Source organism: Melanerpes formicivorus, unplaced genomic scaffold (assembly GCF_026170545.1).
Source record: "Melanerpes formicivorus ecotype bairdi unplaced genomic scaffold, bMelFor1.0.p_v2 SCAF_10, whole genome shotgun sequence".
Lineage (NCBI taxonomy): Eukaryota > Metazoa > Chordata > Aves > Piciformes > Picidae > Melanerpes > Melanerpes formicivorus.
In genome coordinates, this window is record NW_027142362.1 from 15,353,437 (window position 1) to 15,372,691 (window position 19,255).

At 37.7% G+C, this 19,255-nt stretch overlaps 1 protein-coding gene across 1 annotated transcript in view; it reads left to right on the forward strand.

Moving 5' to 3' along the window:
* Nucleotides 1–19,255, forward strand: part of UNC13C (unc-13 homolog C) — a 148,314-nt gene that overhangs the window by 115,662 nt on the left and 13,397 nt on the right. Inside the window, exons 21-28 of the mRNA XM_068143868.1 lie at nt 314–410; nt 839–982; nt 1,984–2,061; nt 6,344–6,421; nt 13,055–13,143; nt 15,713–15,862; nt 16,806–16,929; nt 19,054–19,110. Of these exons, the coding sequence (XP_067999969.1) occupies nt 314–410; nt 839–982; nt 1,984–2,061; nt 6,344–6,421; nt 13,055–13,143; nt 15,713–15,862; nt 16,806–16,929; nt 19,054–19,110 (817 nt within the window). The remainder of the gene's footprint in view (nt 1–313; nt 411–838; nt 983–1,983; nt 2,062–6,343; nt 6,422–13,054; nt 13,144–15,712; nt 15,863–16,805; nt 16,930–19,053; nt 19,111–19,255) is intronic.

The following is a 19,255-nucleotide window of genomic DNA, read 5'->3' on the forward strand; positions in this document are numbered from 1 at the left end:
ATAATAAATGATAAGAAACAATGTTAATAAAAGAAATTCTAAGTGCAGAATATGCAGAATATGTGTCTGCAAAACACAGACACATTTTCCTGAGTGCTGTTGATAATTGTGTATCACTAAAGTAGAACAGTTAAGAGTTCTGTGAAACTGAAGCCTGAAAGACTTTGGTAGCCACAGTGCCTTTGGTGGAAAATAATTTTCAGGCTTTGTAGCAACTAGAGCAGATGTGAAGGCACAAGATGCCAAAAAGCATCTCTGCTCTCAGAAGGCTTATGAAATATGTTTACTTTACAAAATTGTTTTTCATTATCAGGTGGTTTGAACCATTTGTCATTCAATGGCTGGATGAAAATGAAGATGTCTCAATGGAGTTTCTTCATGGAGCACTAGAAAGAGACAAGAAAGATGGGGTGAGGCTTGAGATAAAAAGAAAGTAGTAAGATGGTTATTTACTTTTGCAAAACCAGAAGTGCATTTAGTCCCATAGCATCCTTGTTGGACCTCAGAAGATACACAGTCCATAATGGTTGAATGGTTGAAACAGTCCTGTGAACAAATTCCTCTTCTAATTTCATCTGCCTAAATTCCCTATAGGCTGCAGCCTATAGTTTCACTAAACTCTGATGTGATGCTGATGTCATGAAGGAAAATTTTAGTTGTAAGAGGTCTAAAAGTAACAGAAATGTAAAAAAGCCACATTTCTCAGAATGAAAAATGAGACTATTATTATTATTAAGTACTTTTTACCCTTCTAGGAAGAATTTCCAGTGTAGGAAAATCCGTTAATACAGTCTTGATCTCTGAACAAGCATTAATTCATTCAAATGTTTCTCTTTAGTTTCAGCAAACGTCAGATCATGCCCTCTTCTCTTGTTCTGTGGTTGATGTCTTCACACAGCTCAATCAAAGCTTTGAGATCATCAGGAAACTGGAGTGTCCTAATCCAGAAGCACTTTCTCATTTAATGAGAAGATTTGCAAAGGTAAATTAAAATCAATGTATCTGAACTAAGCCTCAGAGAGGGTGGCATTGTGTTGCCATGTACTTAAAAGCTAAGTAATTCCCATGATGTTTAGAATCAATCTCTTCTATTTCTGACTGGGGATCCTTAGAAACACACACTGTCTGTGGCTCAAGACTATTTTTCATGCATTTTGTTAAAATTTTTCACCAGTTTGAGAATTTCCATCCTCTCTGAGATTTCATATTTATATAAGTTGTACAATAAATTATTATTATTGCTAAGCACTGATTGCAATTCCATTAATGGAAGAATTCAGTGAAGTGCAGTTATCTGATTAGTCAGTGCAAAGGGAAGAAAAAATTCAAGCTATGGCAATAAAGTATGTTGCTTGAAGCCCTGAGATTTTAGTTCTTATTCACCTGCTGCCTGATAAACTCAACTCACTTAGGCCAGCTTTCTATTTGGATTGAAACATTTCCTCACAAGCTTTAGATTTCCATTATAGTCCTGATGGCTGTGAAAAAGTTTGCATTTACATTTATTCCTGTTCTTCCATCGCGACAGTTTTCCATTTGCAAACAAGGTTCCTAGTTACATGGTTATTGTAAGGTAAGCTCATGTTGCCAGGCTTTGAACAGTGCTCTCCTGGTCTTTTTTCACTATGTTTTTAATCTCTGCCTTGACATCCTAGAGGATTTTTTTTGAGCTTGCTACTGTTCCACTAAGTATGCAAGGAGTACAGCTCTCAGTACTGCTCAGGAACAGTGTTGCTAAAATTAAAGTATCTCTGCCACTGAAGATTACATTCCTTTAAGAAAAACCCACCAGCTGTTGCACAGGGAATTGAAAATCTGCTCACAAGTTTGTTTATATTCTATCTAAAAAAAACCAAAATAATAATAAATACTGTATCCTAAATGTGTAAACACCAGTAAAGTCTGCAATTTATAGAAAGCTTCTTTTTTGCATTTTATTATGTGATTAAATTTGCAATTTAAAATATTTTGCTCCTTCCCTAGACTATCAACAAAGTGCTGCTTCAGTATGCTGTAATTATTTCAAATTACTTCAGCTCATATTGTGATAAAGACAATGTGGTGAGTAAAAGGCTGTGCTTTGTTTCTGCCTCAGAAATTACCTGTTGTTATGCTGTACTTTTTGACCACTTTCGTACATGACAAAAACCATGAAGGGAAGAAGGGATTTTTGGTTTGCTGTATTTTTTAATCAGGTCAGGATGTTTTCATAGCTGCTTATATGGCTGTGTAAAAGGTGGAATTAGTTAAGAATCCCAGTTAATAATTTCAGTTTTAAGATAGAAATAAAATTACAAGACAGCCAGAGACGCACCCTGGATAACAGCCATATACAGCGGTGAATATGGTGGCTTCATCTTTTTTACCAAACAGAAGAAAATAGTTTTGTTCCAGTTTTCATTTTGCATTGACTTGCTTCTCTTTATCAGGGCATTCTTATTTTATTTTAATTATTAAATGGTTCTTATCTCGACCCACAAAGTTTACTTTTTTTCCAGTTCCCTTCTCCATCCCATTGGGAGGAGGTAGGAGTGAGCAAGCAGCTGCATGCTGCTAAGTTTCTGGCTAGGGTTAAACCAGAACAATTACAAAAGACTAAACCTACTAATTTTTCAGGCTATCAGTATTAGGATATACTTATATGATTCTGCTCATTTTGCAGGCTTTTTCTAAAGGAGAGTTAACAAATAAAAATACCAAACTCAAAACCTGATTATTAAATAGAAGTTTTATGTACAGGTTTTTTACAGAGGGGTGACTTTAATGTACGTAGAAGTGTCACATCTGGGATTTAACATCCCACTTGGATTACTTTCAAACTTGAGGCCCTTTGCAATAAAAACAGTGAAAAGACTCATCTTAGTAAATTGTCACACATCTTTCTTCCGGCGCTTTTAGCACCTGAAAAGAGTAAAAGCATCAGACCGCATTTGGCAATCATTAAGTAAGGAGGATTAAATCTTATAGCTGTAGAAATGCGAGGGAACTTACCAGCTATAGAAGGGAGTAGCTCAGCTGGAAGGGCCCTACAACAATTGTCTAGTCCAACTACCTGAGCAATTTAGGTCAGACCAAAAGTTTAGGTATGTTATTAAGTAAGGATTGGACTCTTCTCCCTAGTATCAGGAGGCAGAATAAGAGGAAATAACTACAAATTGCAGCAGGGGAGGTTTGGATTGGGTATTAGGAAAAATTTCTTTAGTGAAAGAGTGGTCAGGCATTGGAACAGGCTGCCCAGGGAGGTGGTGCCACTGTCCCTGGCAGTGTTCAAAAGCATGTAGACATGACACTTTGGGCCATGGTTTAATGACCATGGTGGTGTTAGGTCAATGGTTGGACTCAGTGATCTTGGAAGTCTTTTCCAACTGAAACAATTCTTTGATTCTAAGAGCACTGTCCAAAAGCCTCTTAAACACCAACAGGCCTGGGGCATCATCTACCTTCCTAGGTGGTTTGCTTCAGTGTTTGCCCACCCTCTCAGTAAAGAAATGGCTCCTAATACCTAGTTGAAATCTCCCCTGATGCAGCTTTGAGCCATTCCCACACATCATGTCACTGGATACTAGCAGATATATGATAGACCAGCACACAACATTGCCATGTTTTTCCCCCCCAGGCATTTCGAACTTCACAAATACACCTTCTGCATATTCCTTACTTCTGTCCCCTTCAGGGCAAACACAGAACTGAAAAGAACACAACACTCCCTCCCCAGTATGGAGAAGTGATGCTTTAATGTTAGTCAAGCCAAGCTTCTTCTAAATCCATCTCTGTATTTGCCCCAATATGAGTTGCAACTCTTCTCAAAATTTAATGTACAAAACAAATGGATATTTTTTTCCCATTTATGTCAATTTAATGTTAAAATTAAATAAAACTTACTACTTTCTAGAAGAAATTAGTTTTGATACATAGTGTTGAGTCATCGAGTCAAATTGTCTGTGTAGTCTTTTGGCCTGTCCCATGGGATTGTTTTAATTGCTGGGGCGATGGATTTCTGAAGTCACACTAGTGTGCTGTTCTTTTCTAAGGCTTCAGATGACATGAATCTCATTATGGTATAAAGTGTCATATCAAATGCCTTTGGGGGGCATAACATTTTTTTAGCAGAAACTACCTTTTTAAAATACATACATATAGCTTAATAAAAGACTATTTGATCTGGTGATCTCAGCTACATTAAAAGCCCATCTCCTGCATTAGAGTTGATAGAAGAGATTACAACAGATACTGTTTGTGATTAAAGTTAGATTTTTCTCTTTTTTTTTTTTTTCAAGTCAGTACTTTTACTATTTTTATTAAATGTGCTCATAAGCTGTGCAAATAAAAAGCCACCAAAGATGCACTTCATAAAGACATGTATCTAATGTAAAAATAGCTTCTCTTCCACCTCCTGTCAGAGTTTACAAACAAACCTGATGTTGTGTATTGTACTTGTCACTCGCTTTCCCATGTTGCTGCATCTGACTGGCTGATTCCTGTTGCTGAGAACAGCACTCTGAAGGACAAGGTGATAATTAAATAATAACAGTGGTTTTAAGCTCTTCTTCTGTTATTTACTGACAGCAACAGAACATTTTCCATTGAGCCAACGTAGCCTTAGGGTCTGCAGCAATTCTGTCTAGCCTCAAGGAGAGCTGCCTCGGTATGAAGCATTTATCTCGCAGCTTCAATAAATTGCCAAAGACTTCTGCAATTCTTTTGAACAAAAGCACCACATTACCAAGCTCAGCTACTTATTTGCCCATCAGAAATCATAATTATTGATACTGCAGATCACTTCCAGAGTAATGAATGTCTGAAGAGTGGAGACGGCACAGGAGAAGAGGACTTAGTAGTCTTAGTAGTCATAAATTAATGGAATGAAGACAAATAATAGTAAAGAGGGGTTTGTGGTTTTTCAAGAGACAGGAAGAGAGGTGATAGTTTGAACTCTGTGCCAAGCCAGCTGTATTTTGCAGAAGGACAAATAGCATGGCTTACAGGGAAGCAGTAATCTAAGTATTAAGAAGTTAGATCAAATGGCTTTTTCCTTCCTTTGAGAAGGACTCTGACACCAGAGTCCTTTGAGAGCAATGCAGAACTAATTAAAGCTGCTACACTGGAACATGCTATTAACTAGAAAGGTAAAAATTAGTATCTATCACTGTAATGGTTCCAACACTTTCTTCTCTGAAAAAAAACATGTGTTTTACTGAAGTGCATTCCTTCAGCATCCAAATGAATCTAGTCATGTACCAGAACACACTGACCTTGGCCAGCCAGAACTCTTTTAGCAAGCGTTGTCCTACCAGTTTCCCAACATACCACACCAGCATGTGAAGTCATCTGAGTACACAAAATTCTAATGATAAATGCTTTCTTCCAAACTTTGGAATAACCTGCTGAATTGTATCCATGTTTTATTTTTTGCTTTATATTTATCCAGCAATTGCTGCCTTTTGTACTATGTCTTTGTGTGCTGCCTTAAGAAATGAGTTTAAACAGCAGTATTTTTTAGACTAAAATAATATGTTTACAAAATTCTGTTGCTTAATTCATTCACCAACTTTTCAATTTAATTTAAGAAATAATATTCTGTTATAAGCAGAACTGCCTGCTAATTTATTCAAATACTTAAGCATCAGACATTTGCTGGATGGCAGTTCTTCTGCAGCTTTCTGCAAAGACTGGATCTAGGAAGCAATCTGGCAATCCCTTTCCCCTAGCCTATTTTCACTGCAAAAGTATTTTGATTATTATTGTGTCTGCTCTCCAAGAGATAATAATTCTTATTTCACAGAACCATAGAATTGTCAGGGTTGGAAGAGACCCCAAGTATCATCTAGTTCCAACCCTACTGCCATGGCAGGGGCACCTCCATTAGATCAGGTTGCTCAGAGGCACATCCAGCCTGGCTTTAAAAACATCCAGGGGTGGAGCTTCCACCACCTCCCTGGGCAGCCTGTGCTAGTGTCTCACCAACCTCAATGGAGAACTATTTGCATTATTCCATCAGATGTAATTGTATTAAGCATGACTAGCAACTACATGGGATATGAGGTTCAGGATGCTACTGGGCTCTGAAAACTACCCAATCGGTTAGTTTTCTGAACACAGCACTGTCTTAAGGACATAATGTAGTCGGTGGCTGCATGGGTTTGCTGACTGGGCAAGGATTGTGAATTAAAGTAGAAAGGGAAGACAGCAGTTGTGAATCTGCGATTCTCCTCTTAAAAACCACCATTTCATGAATGCAGGGCTTCCAAAGAACTGGCTTTCAGCCCAGGGGCTGTGAATATACTCATTCATACATAAATGAAACATGACATGCACATTCTCACATTTGGTTCTCTCTTTGCAGCCCTGTATCTTGATGAACAACATTCAACAATTAAGAGTCCAGCTTGAGAAAATGTTTGAGTCCATGGGTGGAAAGGAGGTGAGTCATATTTGAATCAAGGTTCATTCAAGGTTCCTTAGAGATCATTAGCACCATGTTTTCCACCTAGTCACAGCTTTCTCTTCTACTTGCAAAGATCAAAATATGTTTTTAAAACCAAGTCCTAAAGAACTATTTAATGTCCTGACAATACTGAAAGACCTAGCACTATTCCACAGAAACATGCTAATGATCTGTAAAGTTCAACCAGCACTGAGTGTTTTGTGTTGCAATCTGTAGTGCCAGCTTTACTCTACTTTGCCTTTCTATGTATCAGTATGTTTTGCCTGTATCTGAAAATTTTGTAGAATATGTGCTTTGTGCTTTGTCTGTAATGTGTCATGTCTTTGTCTAATGCCTTTGACTTGCAATCCACTGAGCAGAAGAAAGAAGGAGAGAGATTCTCTTATGAGGTTTGTGATAGTAAGCATCTTTTATTATTCCTGACCATACTTTCTAAGGCTAAGAATAGTCACATTTCCTACTAATTTCCATTGATGCATCTGTGTAATTCCCTATGATCTCAAATGAAAAAGAGTTATGCTTGGGCATTCCGCCGACACTCTTAATTGAAAAGTTTAACTAGGTAGATAGTGTAAAGTCTTTCAATTTCTAAATCTGTAAAACATTTCCAAGTGCACTTTTCAGTATGAGAAGTCCAGTTTGTATTCAAGATTTGGTACCATGTCACCAAGAGCTGCTACTTAACAGTCCAGGGCATGCTTTGTTTCATCTGCTTTTTATGTGAGAAGACTTTAAAGCGCCTTAAGTCCTGCCAACAGCAGGACATAAACATGAGCCTCAATACTTTACCAATTATAGTCCTTGAGTGCTTTGAAAGCTAATGAAGAAATTAACAATTTTTCAGGCTATAGAATCCTATCTTCTTGTTAAAAATAACATTTAGAACACAAATATGGTATCCTTATTATCAGAGGCTGACTTTAAATAAACAAGTTATGCATCAACTTTTTCTCATAGACACTGTAGTTTGATAGTTTCACAAAGCTTTGTCTTTCCTTTTGCTCCCAATAGCTTATATAATAAAAAATAAAGTGGGGACAAAAGGCAATTAAAGTTTTTTCATAACAGTTTTCTTTCAAAATCTCTCATCATCTTTGCTTTGCCTTTTGATACTGAGAAGGGTGAATTAGTAAAGGTGTTACAGTATCAAAGCAATATTACTGACAAATGTGGTGCAGCACATTGAAGCTTGAAGAGAATTCTGAGATTAATTTTTTCTGGTTTTTCATATGTTAAGTGCATCTCATGGTCCAAGCAAAAAAAAAAAAAAAACCAACCAAAACCAAACACACACAAAAAAAAATGCACTGGGGATTTGTTTGTTTCTCAATAGGAAATTGTTTGGTTTGTTTGCTTTGCTTGTTTCTCGATAGGTTTTCTTTCTTGAAGTACCTGCATGTTCCATTTTTTTTGTCAGCCACACTGAAGTGCCCCTAACATGTTTGTCCTAAGAATGGAATATTTATTCCCCTAGCTATTCCAAAAGCACAAACGCTAATGGCAAATATGCCTTAATGAACCCATACTTATAAGAAACAAAGCCAGCAATAAACCCTGGAAGCCGTTTCCTTGCAGGGAGAAAATAGTTTAGTACTTTGCTTGTAGAGCACGTAAAAAGTCAGATGATTTTCAGGGGAGTAATGAGACCTTTTCCAGCTGAAAGGAAACTAATTCTAAGAAAACTTAAAGGTTGTTAATCTCTTCAGTGTCACGTTGTGAGCAGTATGTCTTTTAAACCATGTAGTCAAAATACCACAATCAAGCAGTAGTTCTGCCTGCAAGCAGCAGTAGGCCTGTTGTGTATTGCAGGGCAGGGAGCTCTATAAATAGAGAAAAAAAGCTGGGCTCGCAGCTCCCCTGCCAGTAAAGTAAAATAGTCTGAACGATATGAGTTTCTTTATTAACTCTCCTCTTCTGCTGTAGCCAAGCTGGAAGCATACTTTAAAAATTATATAAATGAGATCAGTCTGCCATAATGAGGTAAGAGTAGTAAAGTGAGATCCAACCATCTTTTCTTTTCTTTAAATGAAGTCTAAAATGGTGGGAACAGATAAAATTTTGGTTTAGCGCCTGTTTGTTGCATCTAAAAGGAGTGCCTATGTTTGCACTAAACCATTCTTTCATGTCTTGACACATTGGAAGCTGATAAATGGGAAAGAAAAGTAGTTCATGCTTGTGTTGCTTTTCATCAGAGAGCAGAACATGGCAGAGATGAGTTACAGCAATTGGGATCAAAAAAAGTAAATAGGTGGAAAGCAAAAGCAGGTTGTTTATGTACAACAGCATTACACTGACTGTAGGTAAATCATATTTCCACTCTGGTAAGTTCAGTTCCAACTCTGTGTATTGCTTAGGAATTTATACAGGATACTATATGTGGTCCTAAAGACTGTTGGGATATCAGAGGCTCAGACTTCAGCAGAATAGTTCTGAAGTGTCCATCTTTAAATCTTTAAAGCCAGAGGTCTAAGTGCTTAGAGCAATAGGAGCCAAACATCTCAGAATGGATTTCACTGAAGCTAGATTGTTGAGGTCAGGGGGAGCAGGAAGGATGATGCCTATCAGAAACAAAAAGGGCCAGAAAAGTGACAAATCTGTTAATCACCTCTATCTTTCCCAGATGTAGATACAATATGCAAATCTGTTTTCTGAAGAGAAGCAACTAGGTGGTTCTATTAGGAAACTATAAGCAATTAGACCTTTGAAATTTCAGGTAATAGGAATTCAGATTAGAGAGGTTCCATTTAACTCAGGCAAAGTAATTTGTATCTCTGTAGTTTCCTCCCTTTCTGTGGGAGGTTAACATGATTATGTTCATAGAAGCACACATTAAACTACAGCATGGAATAGCTCAATCTACCATAATATCTCAAAAACAGACAAATGAATCCAATCTGTAATTCTTTTCCAAGGCTTATATGCATTTAAAAAAACACCCACATTTTTAGACAGGAGGAATTTGGAAACAATGACATTCAAATATTTCTTCTTTCTTACTTTTTCAGGTGTTCAGCAAAAGTAGTTTCTATTTTTGTTTAGCATTCAGAAAAAGTCAGACTTCTAATTATCTATTTCATAATCCATAATTCAGATCTTATGAAATGTGCCAACTAGTACGAAGAGTTAGAGATTGCATTTACTCAAGTTCTTACACACTTGCCTTCCTAAAATAACCCTGCACTATGCAGAAACAGATTGTCTCGTGAAACAGAGATGGCTGGGTTTATTGTTACTCCTTTGCTAGTAGGCAGTCTCAGCCAAGTCAAGAACACTGAGGAATTCTCTTGAACGGTGTAAAGCCTTAGATAAATCAATTAATCTCTTTATCACTGATTTGTCTCACTGGGAAACTTAGCTCCTTTTCTTGGTGGTTTTGTGATGTGTGTTTTACTGCCTCAAGTAGTGAGTGTGGTGATGTCGACCTGCATAAGTCTAGCAGCATGTCAGCTTTAGTAAGCACAGTACATTTCCCACACAATGCTTTGCTGAGAGTAAGCAAACCTAGTATAAAATGTGCTAGCAGGAGTTGCTGTAATAATAGAGCCTTCTAAAGAACAGATAAAATTCCTTGTTGAGCTTGCTGTTGCAAAACTGTCATGTTTTTGCACAACATAGTCATATTGTGAACTACAGCCTTTCAGAATATTTAAGAGTGAGACAATAATCCTCACAGTTTCCACTTTTTTTCTCTTTTCTTTTTAGATAGCTGGGGATTTAAGTAAGGAGGCATCATAGCTGAATGTATTTTTATAGTAAAAAAATAAATCAATTTATTAATTTACTATTGATATTGCTGGATGTTAGGAAGAAGTTCTATACAGAGAGAGTCCCCATTGGAATGGGCTGCCCGGGGAGGTGGTGGAGTCACCATCATTGGAGGTGTTCAGGAGGAGACTTGATGGGGTGCTTGGTGCCATGGTTTAGTTGTTTAGGTGGGTTGGATTGGTTGATGGGTTGGACGCGATGATCTTGAAGGTCTCTTCCCACCTGGTCTGGTCTATTCTATTCTATTCTATTCTATTCTATTCTATTCTATTCTATTCTACATATTAAATACAAGCTATAAAGAAGATAATTCACAATGGCTAGCGTATGATGTGCCAAGGTACCAAAAGCTGACTTAGTTTTATCTCCACTGTACAAGTCCATCCTAAAACTGTCTTTACCATTTGGGAAGTGCATACAGAATTTCATAGTATAGAACCATCGCAATAGCTCCCATCTTAGCTGTACCATAGCAGAAACAAAAAGCAGGTCGTGGCTGGGGTGTATTTGAATAATGCCAGTCGAGGGCTTTGCCTGAAGACCACCTGATTTTCCCTGGGAAGTAACTAGCAGTAGGCATGTGGTAAAATAAATGAAAAGTGCACATTTTAGTCCTGATGAGACACTCAAAGTGCCATGTTTTCCAGAAGCCAAACCAAAATAAGAAGAGCATTTAAAAATCTTGCTAACATGTGCTTAGTCATCACAACATCCCCAGGTGATGAGCACCTGGATGGTCAGCCCGCATACCTCTTTGTATTCCACTTCTCCCTCTGACACTGCATTTATAAGCATGAGCATGTGTATACACAAGGCTGGATGTCCTGCCAGACGCTTCCAGCTGTGCACACACAAACTTGTTCATGCAATTTGTGAGCACAAAGTCTTCTAAAACATCCAGCACTTGCATGCACTTTTCTATAATACATGTTATCTCTACAATCTGGTATTAGTATTTAATTAAATTTTGGGCAGTCCAGTTCTAGGTGAATTTGCCAAATAAATTGTGTTTTCTGGTTATCACAGCAACCTTTGATAGGTAGTAATAACATTGGCCTTTGTAGTCCCTAGCTTGTGCATGATCCGGTAAGAAATGTTGAGTCTTCTGCCTGCCTGGTATTTTGTCCTTTCTTTGGTGTATGCCATGTTCAGTGTGAATGCTTGTGTGCTCAGCTTTTGTTAAATGTTAATATTCCAATTTCTGCTAATTTCTAATTTCTGATTTCTGTATATATCCCACCAAAGGAAGCAGAATTATTCCCTAGTGAAATGCATTTCCTGGACAAATCTTTGCCTCTGTTAGTAATCCCTAGCTTTGTTAACTAATATAGACGTTTCAGTAAAAGTAGCTTTTTTATCCCTGCTTTTCATATGAACAATCACTTTAAGTATATGACCTGTCAGAGTGTATCTGCCAAGGAAACTACTAAGGCAAGAAGTGGAAAAGCAGCAGAACTTCTTCCAATGCAAAGTAATTACAAACAAAATCATTGAGTAGTCACAGTGTTAAAATATGAGCTTGTCCAACTACAAAAGTGCAACAGATCACTGACTATCTTCTGAAGTATGTGGGGCAGCTCCCCCTTGTTTCAGATTGTTGTCAAAACCTGTAATGAAAATCATGGATTTTCTATATACTTAAACCACACATAACCTCTAAGGAGAGAAAGGATGGCCAAAGATCAGAACACAGTAGATCTTTGGAGGTGTTTCATAGTTCTGTTTTGTTTTTCCTTTATTTTGCCTTAGGATTCTGTACATTATCCAGCGTGCTGTGACACAGCTTTCCCTTGTCTCTAAAGTATGTTTAAAAGAGCTAACCTACTTCACCACAGTACTCTGAAGCGTCAGATGAAGAATCAGCACTAAAGACTATCCACACAGTTAAATTATATGAAAATGCAGACCTGATTTTGTGTTCTAAATGTGTGATTTCCTTTGAAATTGTCAGATCTGCAGCTGAGCTTACTGCAAAACACGGCCCAGAATATGAGGATCATTCCTGAAAATCATTCCTTCACCATTTATACGAGATATTAAAGCTCAAGGAGACAAAAAAATCGCCTTTTTTTTTTGTTGTTTTTTTATTTGAAAAAGAATGCATAGCAAAGCAGCTGCTGGATTCATGCATGGATCCCCACCCCCATAAATGTGAAACTAGATTTCTCTCCTGCATTTCTATTTTTTCCTATTTTTAGAAAACCTGTATCAGAGGTCTGGGAGTTCTCCCTGTGCATCAGAATGTGTTGCTCTGTGCTTGAATTATGTATGTCTTAATGGCCTTTAGAAATAGAAGTGCTGAAATTCAGTAGATTCCCTTCCCTCATACTGTGTCAGTCGAAGCAGCATGGATTGTCTTCAAGCCATCTTTACCAGCGCTGCTTGTTCTACTTTTACACTGCATTAATGGGAATATGGAGACATCTTCCACACAAACCACAAAAAATTCCTGACAGTGCTGAACGGTGCAACATTAATTAAAAGACAAAACCATTTGCCGCATCATTAACATGAGCACTAACTTCTCAAGCATCCTTCTCTGGACACGCCTTGTGACTACCATTTGCCTTGTAATGGTAGTTCTGTTCTTGTGACTCCCAGCATGGTTTGCACCATCCCATAGAAAGCCATTGTGTTTAATGGCACTGGTTTTATTTCTTACACTTTATTTTTTCACTATTAACTATCAAATATTGGATTTTTAGGCCTACTAAACCAGTCCTGTGTTGTAACAAGTGTTTTCACCTTTGGTTTTCCATACTGCAGTGTATCATTGCATATAATTCTTAATTCTTTAATGTTCATAGAAAACCCAGAACCACAATGTTGCTTCTCTCTTTGCAGCTGGACCCTGAAGCTAGTGTTGTTCTAAAAGAACTTCAGGTGAAACTTAGCAGTGTATTGGATGAACTCAGCGTAACATATGCTACAAGGTAATGAACCTGGTTTAGTGCAAGCCTTAGAGAAATACTCCTGTTCAAAAATCTACCTCATTGCTTAAGCCTAGGTGGCTGTTTAGATGTCTTGAAGTATAGCTTGCTTCTGCCCTGATGGCATGCCTTTTTGTGTGTCTATGTGCATAGGGTGAAATATATAGCAGGTATCTCACTGTAAAGAAAACTGAAAACTGTCTGAGCATGAACATATTGTAGAGCTGAGGCTGATAACTTTCGTTCTGCTTTTTGGGAATCAAAAATCACTGATGTTTTCCTGATTGACAGAAGATTAAACTTTTCTGTCTGACCAAGTTTATGTTACCTTCATAAACTGACAGCTTTTTCCAAGTGGCCTGCTTCATCCAGGAATATCTGCCTATGCTCAGCCCGCTTCAAATGGTCACTGCGAATGGCCTCCTTGGGTCATTTCCTTGCCCTGAGGCTCTGTAAAAATTGTCTACTGATCCTTACTCTCAAGATTTTTCAGAGTGCACATTGCAGTCTGAGTACAGTCCTCCACCAGCAGTGCCTGTGCTTTAAGAAACTGCAAGTTATTTTTACTTCAATTTAGAAAGGAATCTAAGAGGGGTCAGCGCTGTAGTGGTCTTCATTAAGCAAAGTCTGTGGTTGCCTATTCAATCCACTTAACAAACCATCTGGGTGAAAAGTGTTCACTTTTTCTGAGCGTGCTTAGCTTGTCATATTATCTTGCTCTATTTTTGCTCCCGGGCACTGTTTCTCTGATCATTGACAGTACATGAATATTATTTCTTTCCAGGGCTTCTTTCTGAGTGGGCCAGCTAGGTTTCTACAAAAGAAAACCCAGGAATAGCTTAACCTAAGATATGCTCCAGATAGCTAGAACATTCCTTACTGGGTCAGTTTATGACCGGGATGTGTGAGGTTAGCAATGTTAGGAAGTTGTCTAGCATCAAGAAAAGCCGATGTAATATTTTAGCTTTTGTTGGAGGGACTGGTCCCAAGGATTGACATGGGTAGCTTCAATAGCAACTTCATGTTGACTTTATCTAGGGCTTTGAAGGTAAGTACATGTCCCAGTGTACTTGGAAAAGTTTTACATTTTTTCAGTGTTTTTACATGGATGTTTTCACTCTCTTTTTATTATTTAACTGTGCTTACTGCCTTATTCTAAATTTACTCTTCTGTCATAGCAAAAGTGCTTTCACTTCCCTCAAGCTGATCTTTGCCATTTATCTTTTCACATTAATAGGCCTTGTATACTTACGGCCTCTGTTTTACATTTCTGTTCATAAACTAATCCTAAACCCATTCAATTCATTATAAATCAGTTAATAAACCAAATTACCATGTGTGCAGAGCCTTATTCTGCCTCTGAACTGTTGACTCTGATTAACTGCTGTTCTGCATTGTTTAAATATATTGACCAAAGACCGTAGCACCTCAATGACACTGGAAGACTGCCAGACACATTGCTTAGGCAGATCAGTTAGGAACAGTTTTCAGAAAAGCTGAACAGGTACAACTTGAAGAGCAACAATTTGATCACATGCACCTTGAAGTGGAAAAGATTCTTTCCATGAGGAAGAGTCCAATTACTTCTCAAAATGCTGAGAGACCTATAGCTGTTTAGTCATGAAAAGACAAGACTGAGAGGATGTCATATTAATGTCTATAAATATCTGAAGGATGGATGTCAAGAAGATGCTAGTCTCTTTTCAGTAGTGTCCTGTGATAGGAAAAGGGGCAACAGTTCCAAATTGGAACACAGAAGTTCCATCTCAACATGGGGAAAATCTTTTTTACTGTAAGGGTGATGGAGTCCTGGAACAAGCTGCCCAGGGAGGTTATGGAGTGTCATTTCTCCTGAGACTTCCAACACCCATCTGTATGTGTTCCTGTGTGGCCCATCCTAGGTGGTTCTTCTTTGCCAGGGAGGTTGGACTTGATCTTCAAAAGTCCCTTCCAACTGCTACCATTCTGTGATTCTTAGAGGGCTTTTTTAGAAACAGTAAAATAGTCCAAATGTTTTAACTCTGTCTAGTTGCAAAGAACTAAGAAAAGCTTCCCATGGTACTGACTCTGTGTGAAACCTAGGAAAAAAAAAAACAGGGCAAAATCAGTAGAAGATGTCTACTTGTCCCCAAGAAGAATATAAAATTTTGGTTCATGTTTACTGTCAAGAGACAAATCATTTGTGATCACGTTCCTCTTGCCCTTTCACACCATAAATAAAATCTTGAGAAGTTGTCACTAGCTAATAGTCAATCATACCCAAAACTACAGCTTCTGATACATCTTTTGTGTTTGGAAAATAATAATTCAACACCCTTAGAAGTGCATGAAAAGCATAATGACAGAATGGAAATAAAAGGGGGGAACTAAAAAAAAATGCATGTGAATTAGTTATGTGAGTTACAGTCCTTAGGAGGAGTTATTGTCAGTCTGAAGCACCTGCAGGCATTTGTGAACTTTCCATCCTTGCAGAAGAGTTAAATCTTGTTGAAGAACTTGGTGCACATTATGAAAGGTTTATTCTCTCCCAGAATTCTTTCATTGTCTTTTTTTTCCCCTGTCCATTCTGTAGTTTCCAATCTATTATTGAAGATTGCATAAAGCAAATGAGCAATGAACTGAACCAAATGAGAGGAAACGGGAATGCAGCAGCCAATAAGAACAGTGCAGCCATTGATGCTGAGATTGTGCTTCGACCTCTCATGGATTTCCTGGACAAAACGTAAGTGTGGCCAGCTGGTTTGCATTACAAAGTAGGTGCTGCAGTCAGGAATATTTGCTTTCATCCTGAAGCATCCTTAATACTTAGAAACACTCTGTAGTATTTGTAATATTTGTGGTAGTCACGTGTGCAGCATACTGAGCTCAACCTGCTTACTTACACCGAGCAATTTGTACATAAATTCTATACTTGCTTTTCTAGTCAGGGTTTGAGTCATTACAAAGGACTCTCTTCCATATACAGTCTCTCTTCCATGAGCCGTGGCATAAACAAGATTGTATTCAATGAAATAAAAGAATTAAATGCCAGACAAGGACTTTACTGTAGGCTGGCACCAAATATCAGTCTGCTTATTAATATACATTTCTGTGTCCCCAAAAGCCTGGTCACCATTGGCAGACTTACACTGCAGCTCTACTTCATTATTTACTTCAGTTAGTAGAAAGGCAAATTTTCAGAGAGTCCTGCATTCTCACCACTGGCAGTAGAATATGATTGCAGAGACATGCCAGTATATAGAAATAGAAGCCCTGAATATGCTTCAGCTAACAACACCTAGTTGTTCTAGCTCTACATGTATAAGAGAACAAGTGAAACACTTGCTTTTTGTTTTTAAGACATAAATTACATAATAAATCTTTAATGTGGGGAGTTGGGAGTGCTAAATTTTATCATCCATCAAGCTTTATAACTCATCATTTTGCATTTTTGATAAATACATGCCAGTGATATATTAAGCAGTAAACTGGATAGTGGGGTTTTCTATGATTTTATAATCTCTTTTTTCTTTTCTTCTTACCAAAAGTATTTATTGATAATATTGCGCAATAAGATATTGGGAAAGCTAAATGGTAAGGACATTAATCCAAGCAGAGAGGGATGCAACACCTCTGAAGTCTTAATGCTAGTTTTGGAGACTAATTTGTGTGTTGTTTTATTTCAGCTTAAGTGTGTCTGCAAAAATCTGTGAGAAGACAGTTCTGAAACGGATTTTAAAAGAGCTGTGGAAGTTAGTCTTGAACAAAATAGAAAAACAAATTGTGCTTCCACCACTGACAGACCAAACCGTAAGTGTCCCAGCAGCAGTTCACATAGGTACTTCCTATTTACTGTAATGCTCTTGTTTACTATCCATAACGAGAAGCAGTCTCTCTTTCTATGAGTGATTGTGTCCAATTTAAATTTCTAAGATTTTTAATTTGCTGCTCGAACATTTTGTTGCAAATTTTATCTACAGATATATGAGTAGCATTTAAATTGGGTAACTGCATTTCTCATCAGGCGTTTGGAGCATTTATTGGTTTGGTGCAGGATCAGTTGTCACACTGTGATTCATAGGAACAGCACAGTTCAGAGCTAAGAGGCTTTTCTGTTGTTTTTTGAAATTTAATTTCATTGCTTTTTTAAATTGGCTGCTAAGAATACAGAATAACCTGGCAAAAGCTTAGTAAGCCCACCTGGACACTAGCACATGTTCCAGTTAGTTGGGATAGTAAAATTTCCCCCTAGCTGAAATATAACCTAGCCCTAGTGAAAATAACCTTTGGCTGCAAATTGAGCATGGCTGTCAGCTCATCTGCCTGAAAGCACCTCTCTTGTCCTTATGGATGCTCAGAAATCAACACTAAACAAAAAGCTGTAACACTGATGTTATGGGCCATATCAAACAGGCTTGTTCCAGTCAGTAGTTTAGACAGTTGATAGTTCCTTAAGCTAGAAGTATACATCTGGAATGCAAGATTTCCATAGTTCAGGCAGAACTCAGCATGTGACACAGACAAGGAGCCCCCCTCCCTCCTCACCTGGAATGAAAAGTCTTCTGAGTGGATGTTAGATTAGTTAGTGATGAAAAGTAAAAGGGCTTCTGTTTATCAGCCCATGAACAATTAAAGGCAGAGACTGCCCTTATTATTCATGACTTTAAGATATTTCACATGATGACAGATGAGATTTCCACAAGTGCTTTGTCCCCATTCTTCATAAACGGAAACAACCCTTGCTTCTTCACACACACTTAGGAAAGAAACATGAACCTCAGACTATCTCAAATATATAGTCTATAATGACTAAGAAACAGGAGAAATAGGTACAAAGACTACTGCATTAGGCTTTCAGTATCATATGTGTATGCTGCACTTCAACAGCTGTTGGGTTTTACAAGTGGTAGTCTCTATATAGTGTCCTAGTTTTCAGGCGAGGTGAGGACTGTATAGCTAGTCTCATTTATTTTGCTACTTCTATTTACTGTTGAACACACAATTAAACAAAATCAATGAAAAGTAGGTTACTGTAAGGGAAGCATTTCCCTTTTGTAGCCTCGAATATGACTTCCTTTCTGAGGACAAGAGGTACAGACAAACAGAAGCAGGGTTCATTTTTTAATTGTTCTTATTTCTCTTACCTTCCTCACTCCTAATAAATAATGAAATATTAAGCTGTGGTTCTATGTTACACCTTTTGCAATTGAACCGTACAGAACCAAAATTACTTCTGGAAATTGAAACCTTCTGGAACTAATGAAAAATTCTCCTATATTGTGCTATGTAAGTTGGACTGACTTTTTTTTTGTTTCTGAAATCCAGATATTCAGAACTATGTCTTTCTGAACTGCCAAATATCTGCACCAGTAATTATATTTCTTGGAGTAGTTCTGATTTTTAAAAAGTGATCATAAGACTCTGTTGATTTAGCTTCATCACACTTTACATTCAAAATAGGTTTTGTCTTACCTGTACACAGTTATGCTGTGTCTTACTCAGCTGAGCAGTTCACTGTAGACAGTTAAGCTTTTGCAGGATGCTCACTTCCCTTTATGATTATATTAGCATAGGACCTGAGAACTATGATTATGGAGAAGTATCTATTTGACACCCTGCATGAGAATGATCCCAGCCTAAGCTTAAAAATAGTAAATGCTAAATGAGAGAAGAAACAGGAGCACACAAAACCACTATTGACAGAATGTGCAATATTTGTATCAAACATGGGCTACTGGAGGCAATTATGTTGCAGTCATCAACTACTCAGCCTTATCAATTGAGTGAAAATGTGTCTCGTGTAATTGAATTTTTTATTTAGCTTTGCAAAACAGTGACTTTGGCTAATGTCCTAGCAGAAAAGAAGATCATATTGACATAAAAAGCAGACACACTGTAATCAGTCTGTTTTCTGAATTATCAATGTGATCACAGGGGCCCCAGATGATATTCAGTGCAGCCAAAGATCTTGGACAACTGTCAAAACTCAAGGTAATGGAGCCAAATGAAGCTGTGAATGACTTGTTCTAATAATAAATTTAAAAAAAAAATAGATTGAATGTTAGTGACTGTGAAGCTTTGCTCTTGTGCTTATTTACTACAGGAAAATTGAATATGGTAGTAACTGTTCATAGGT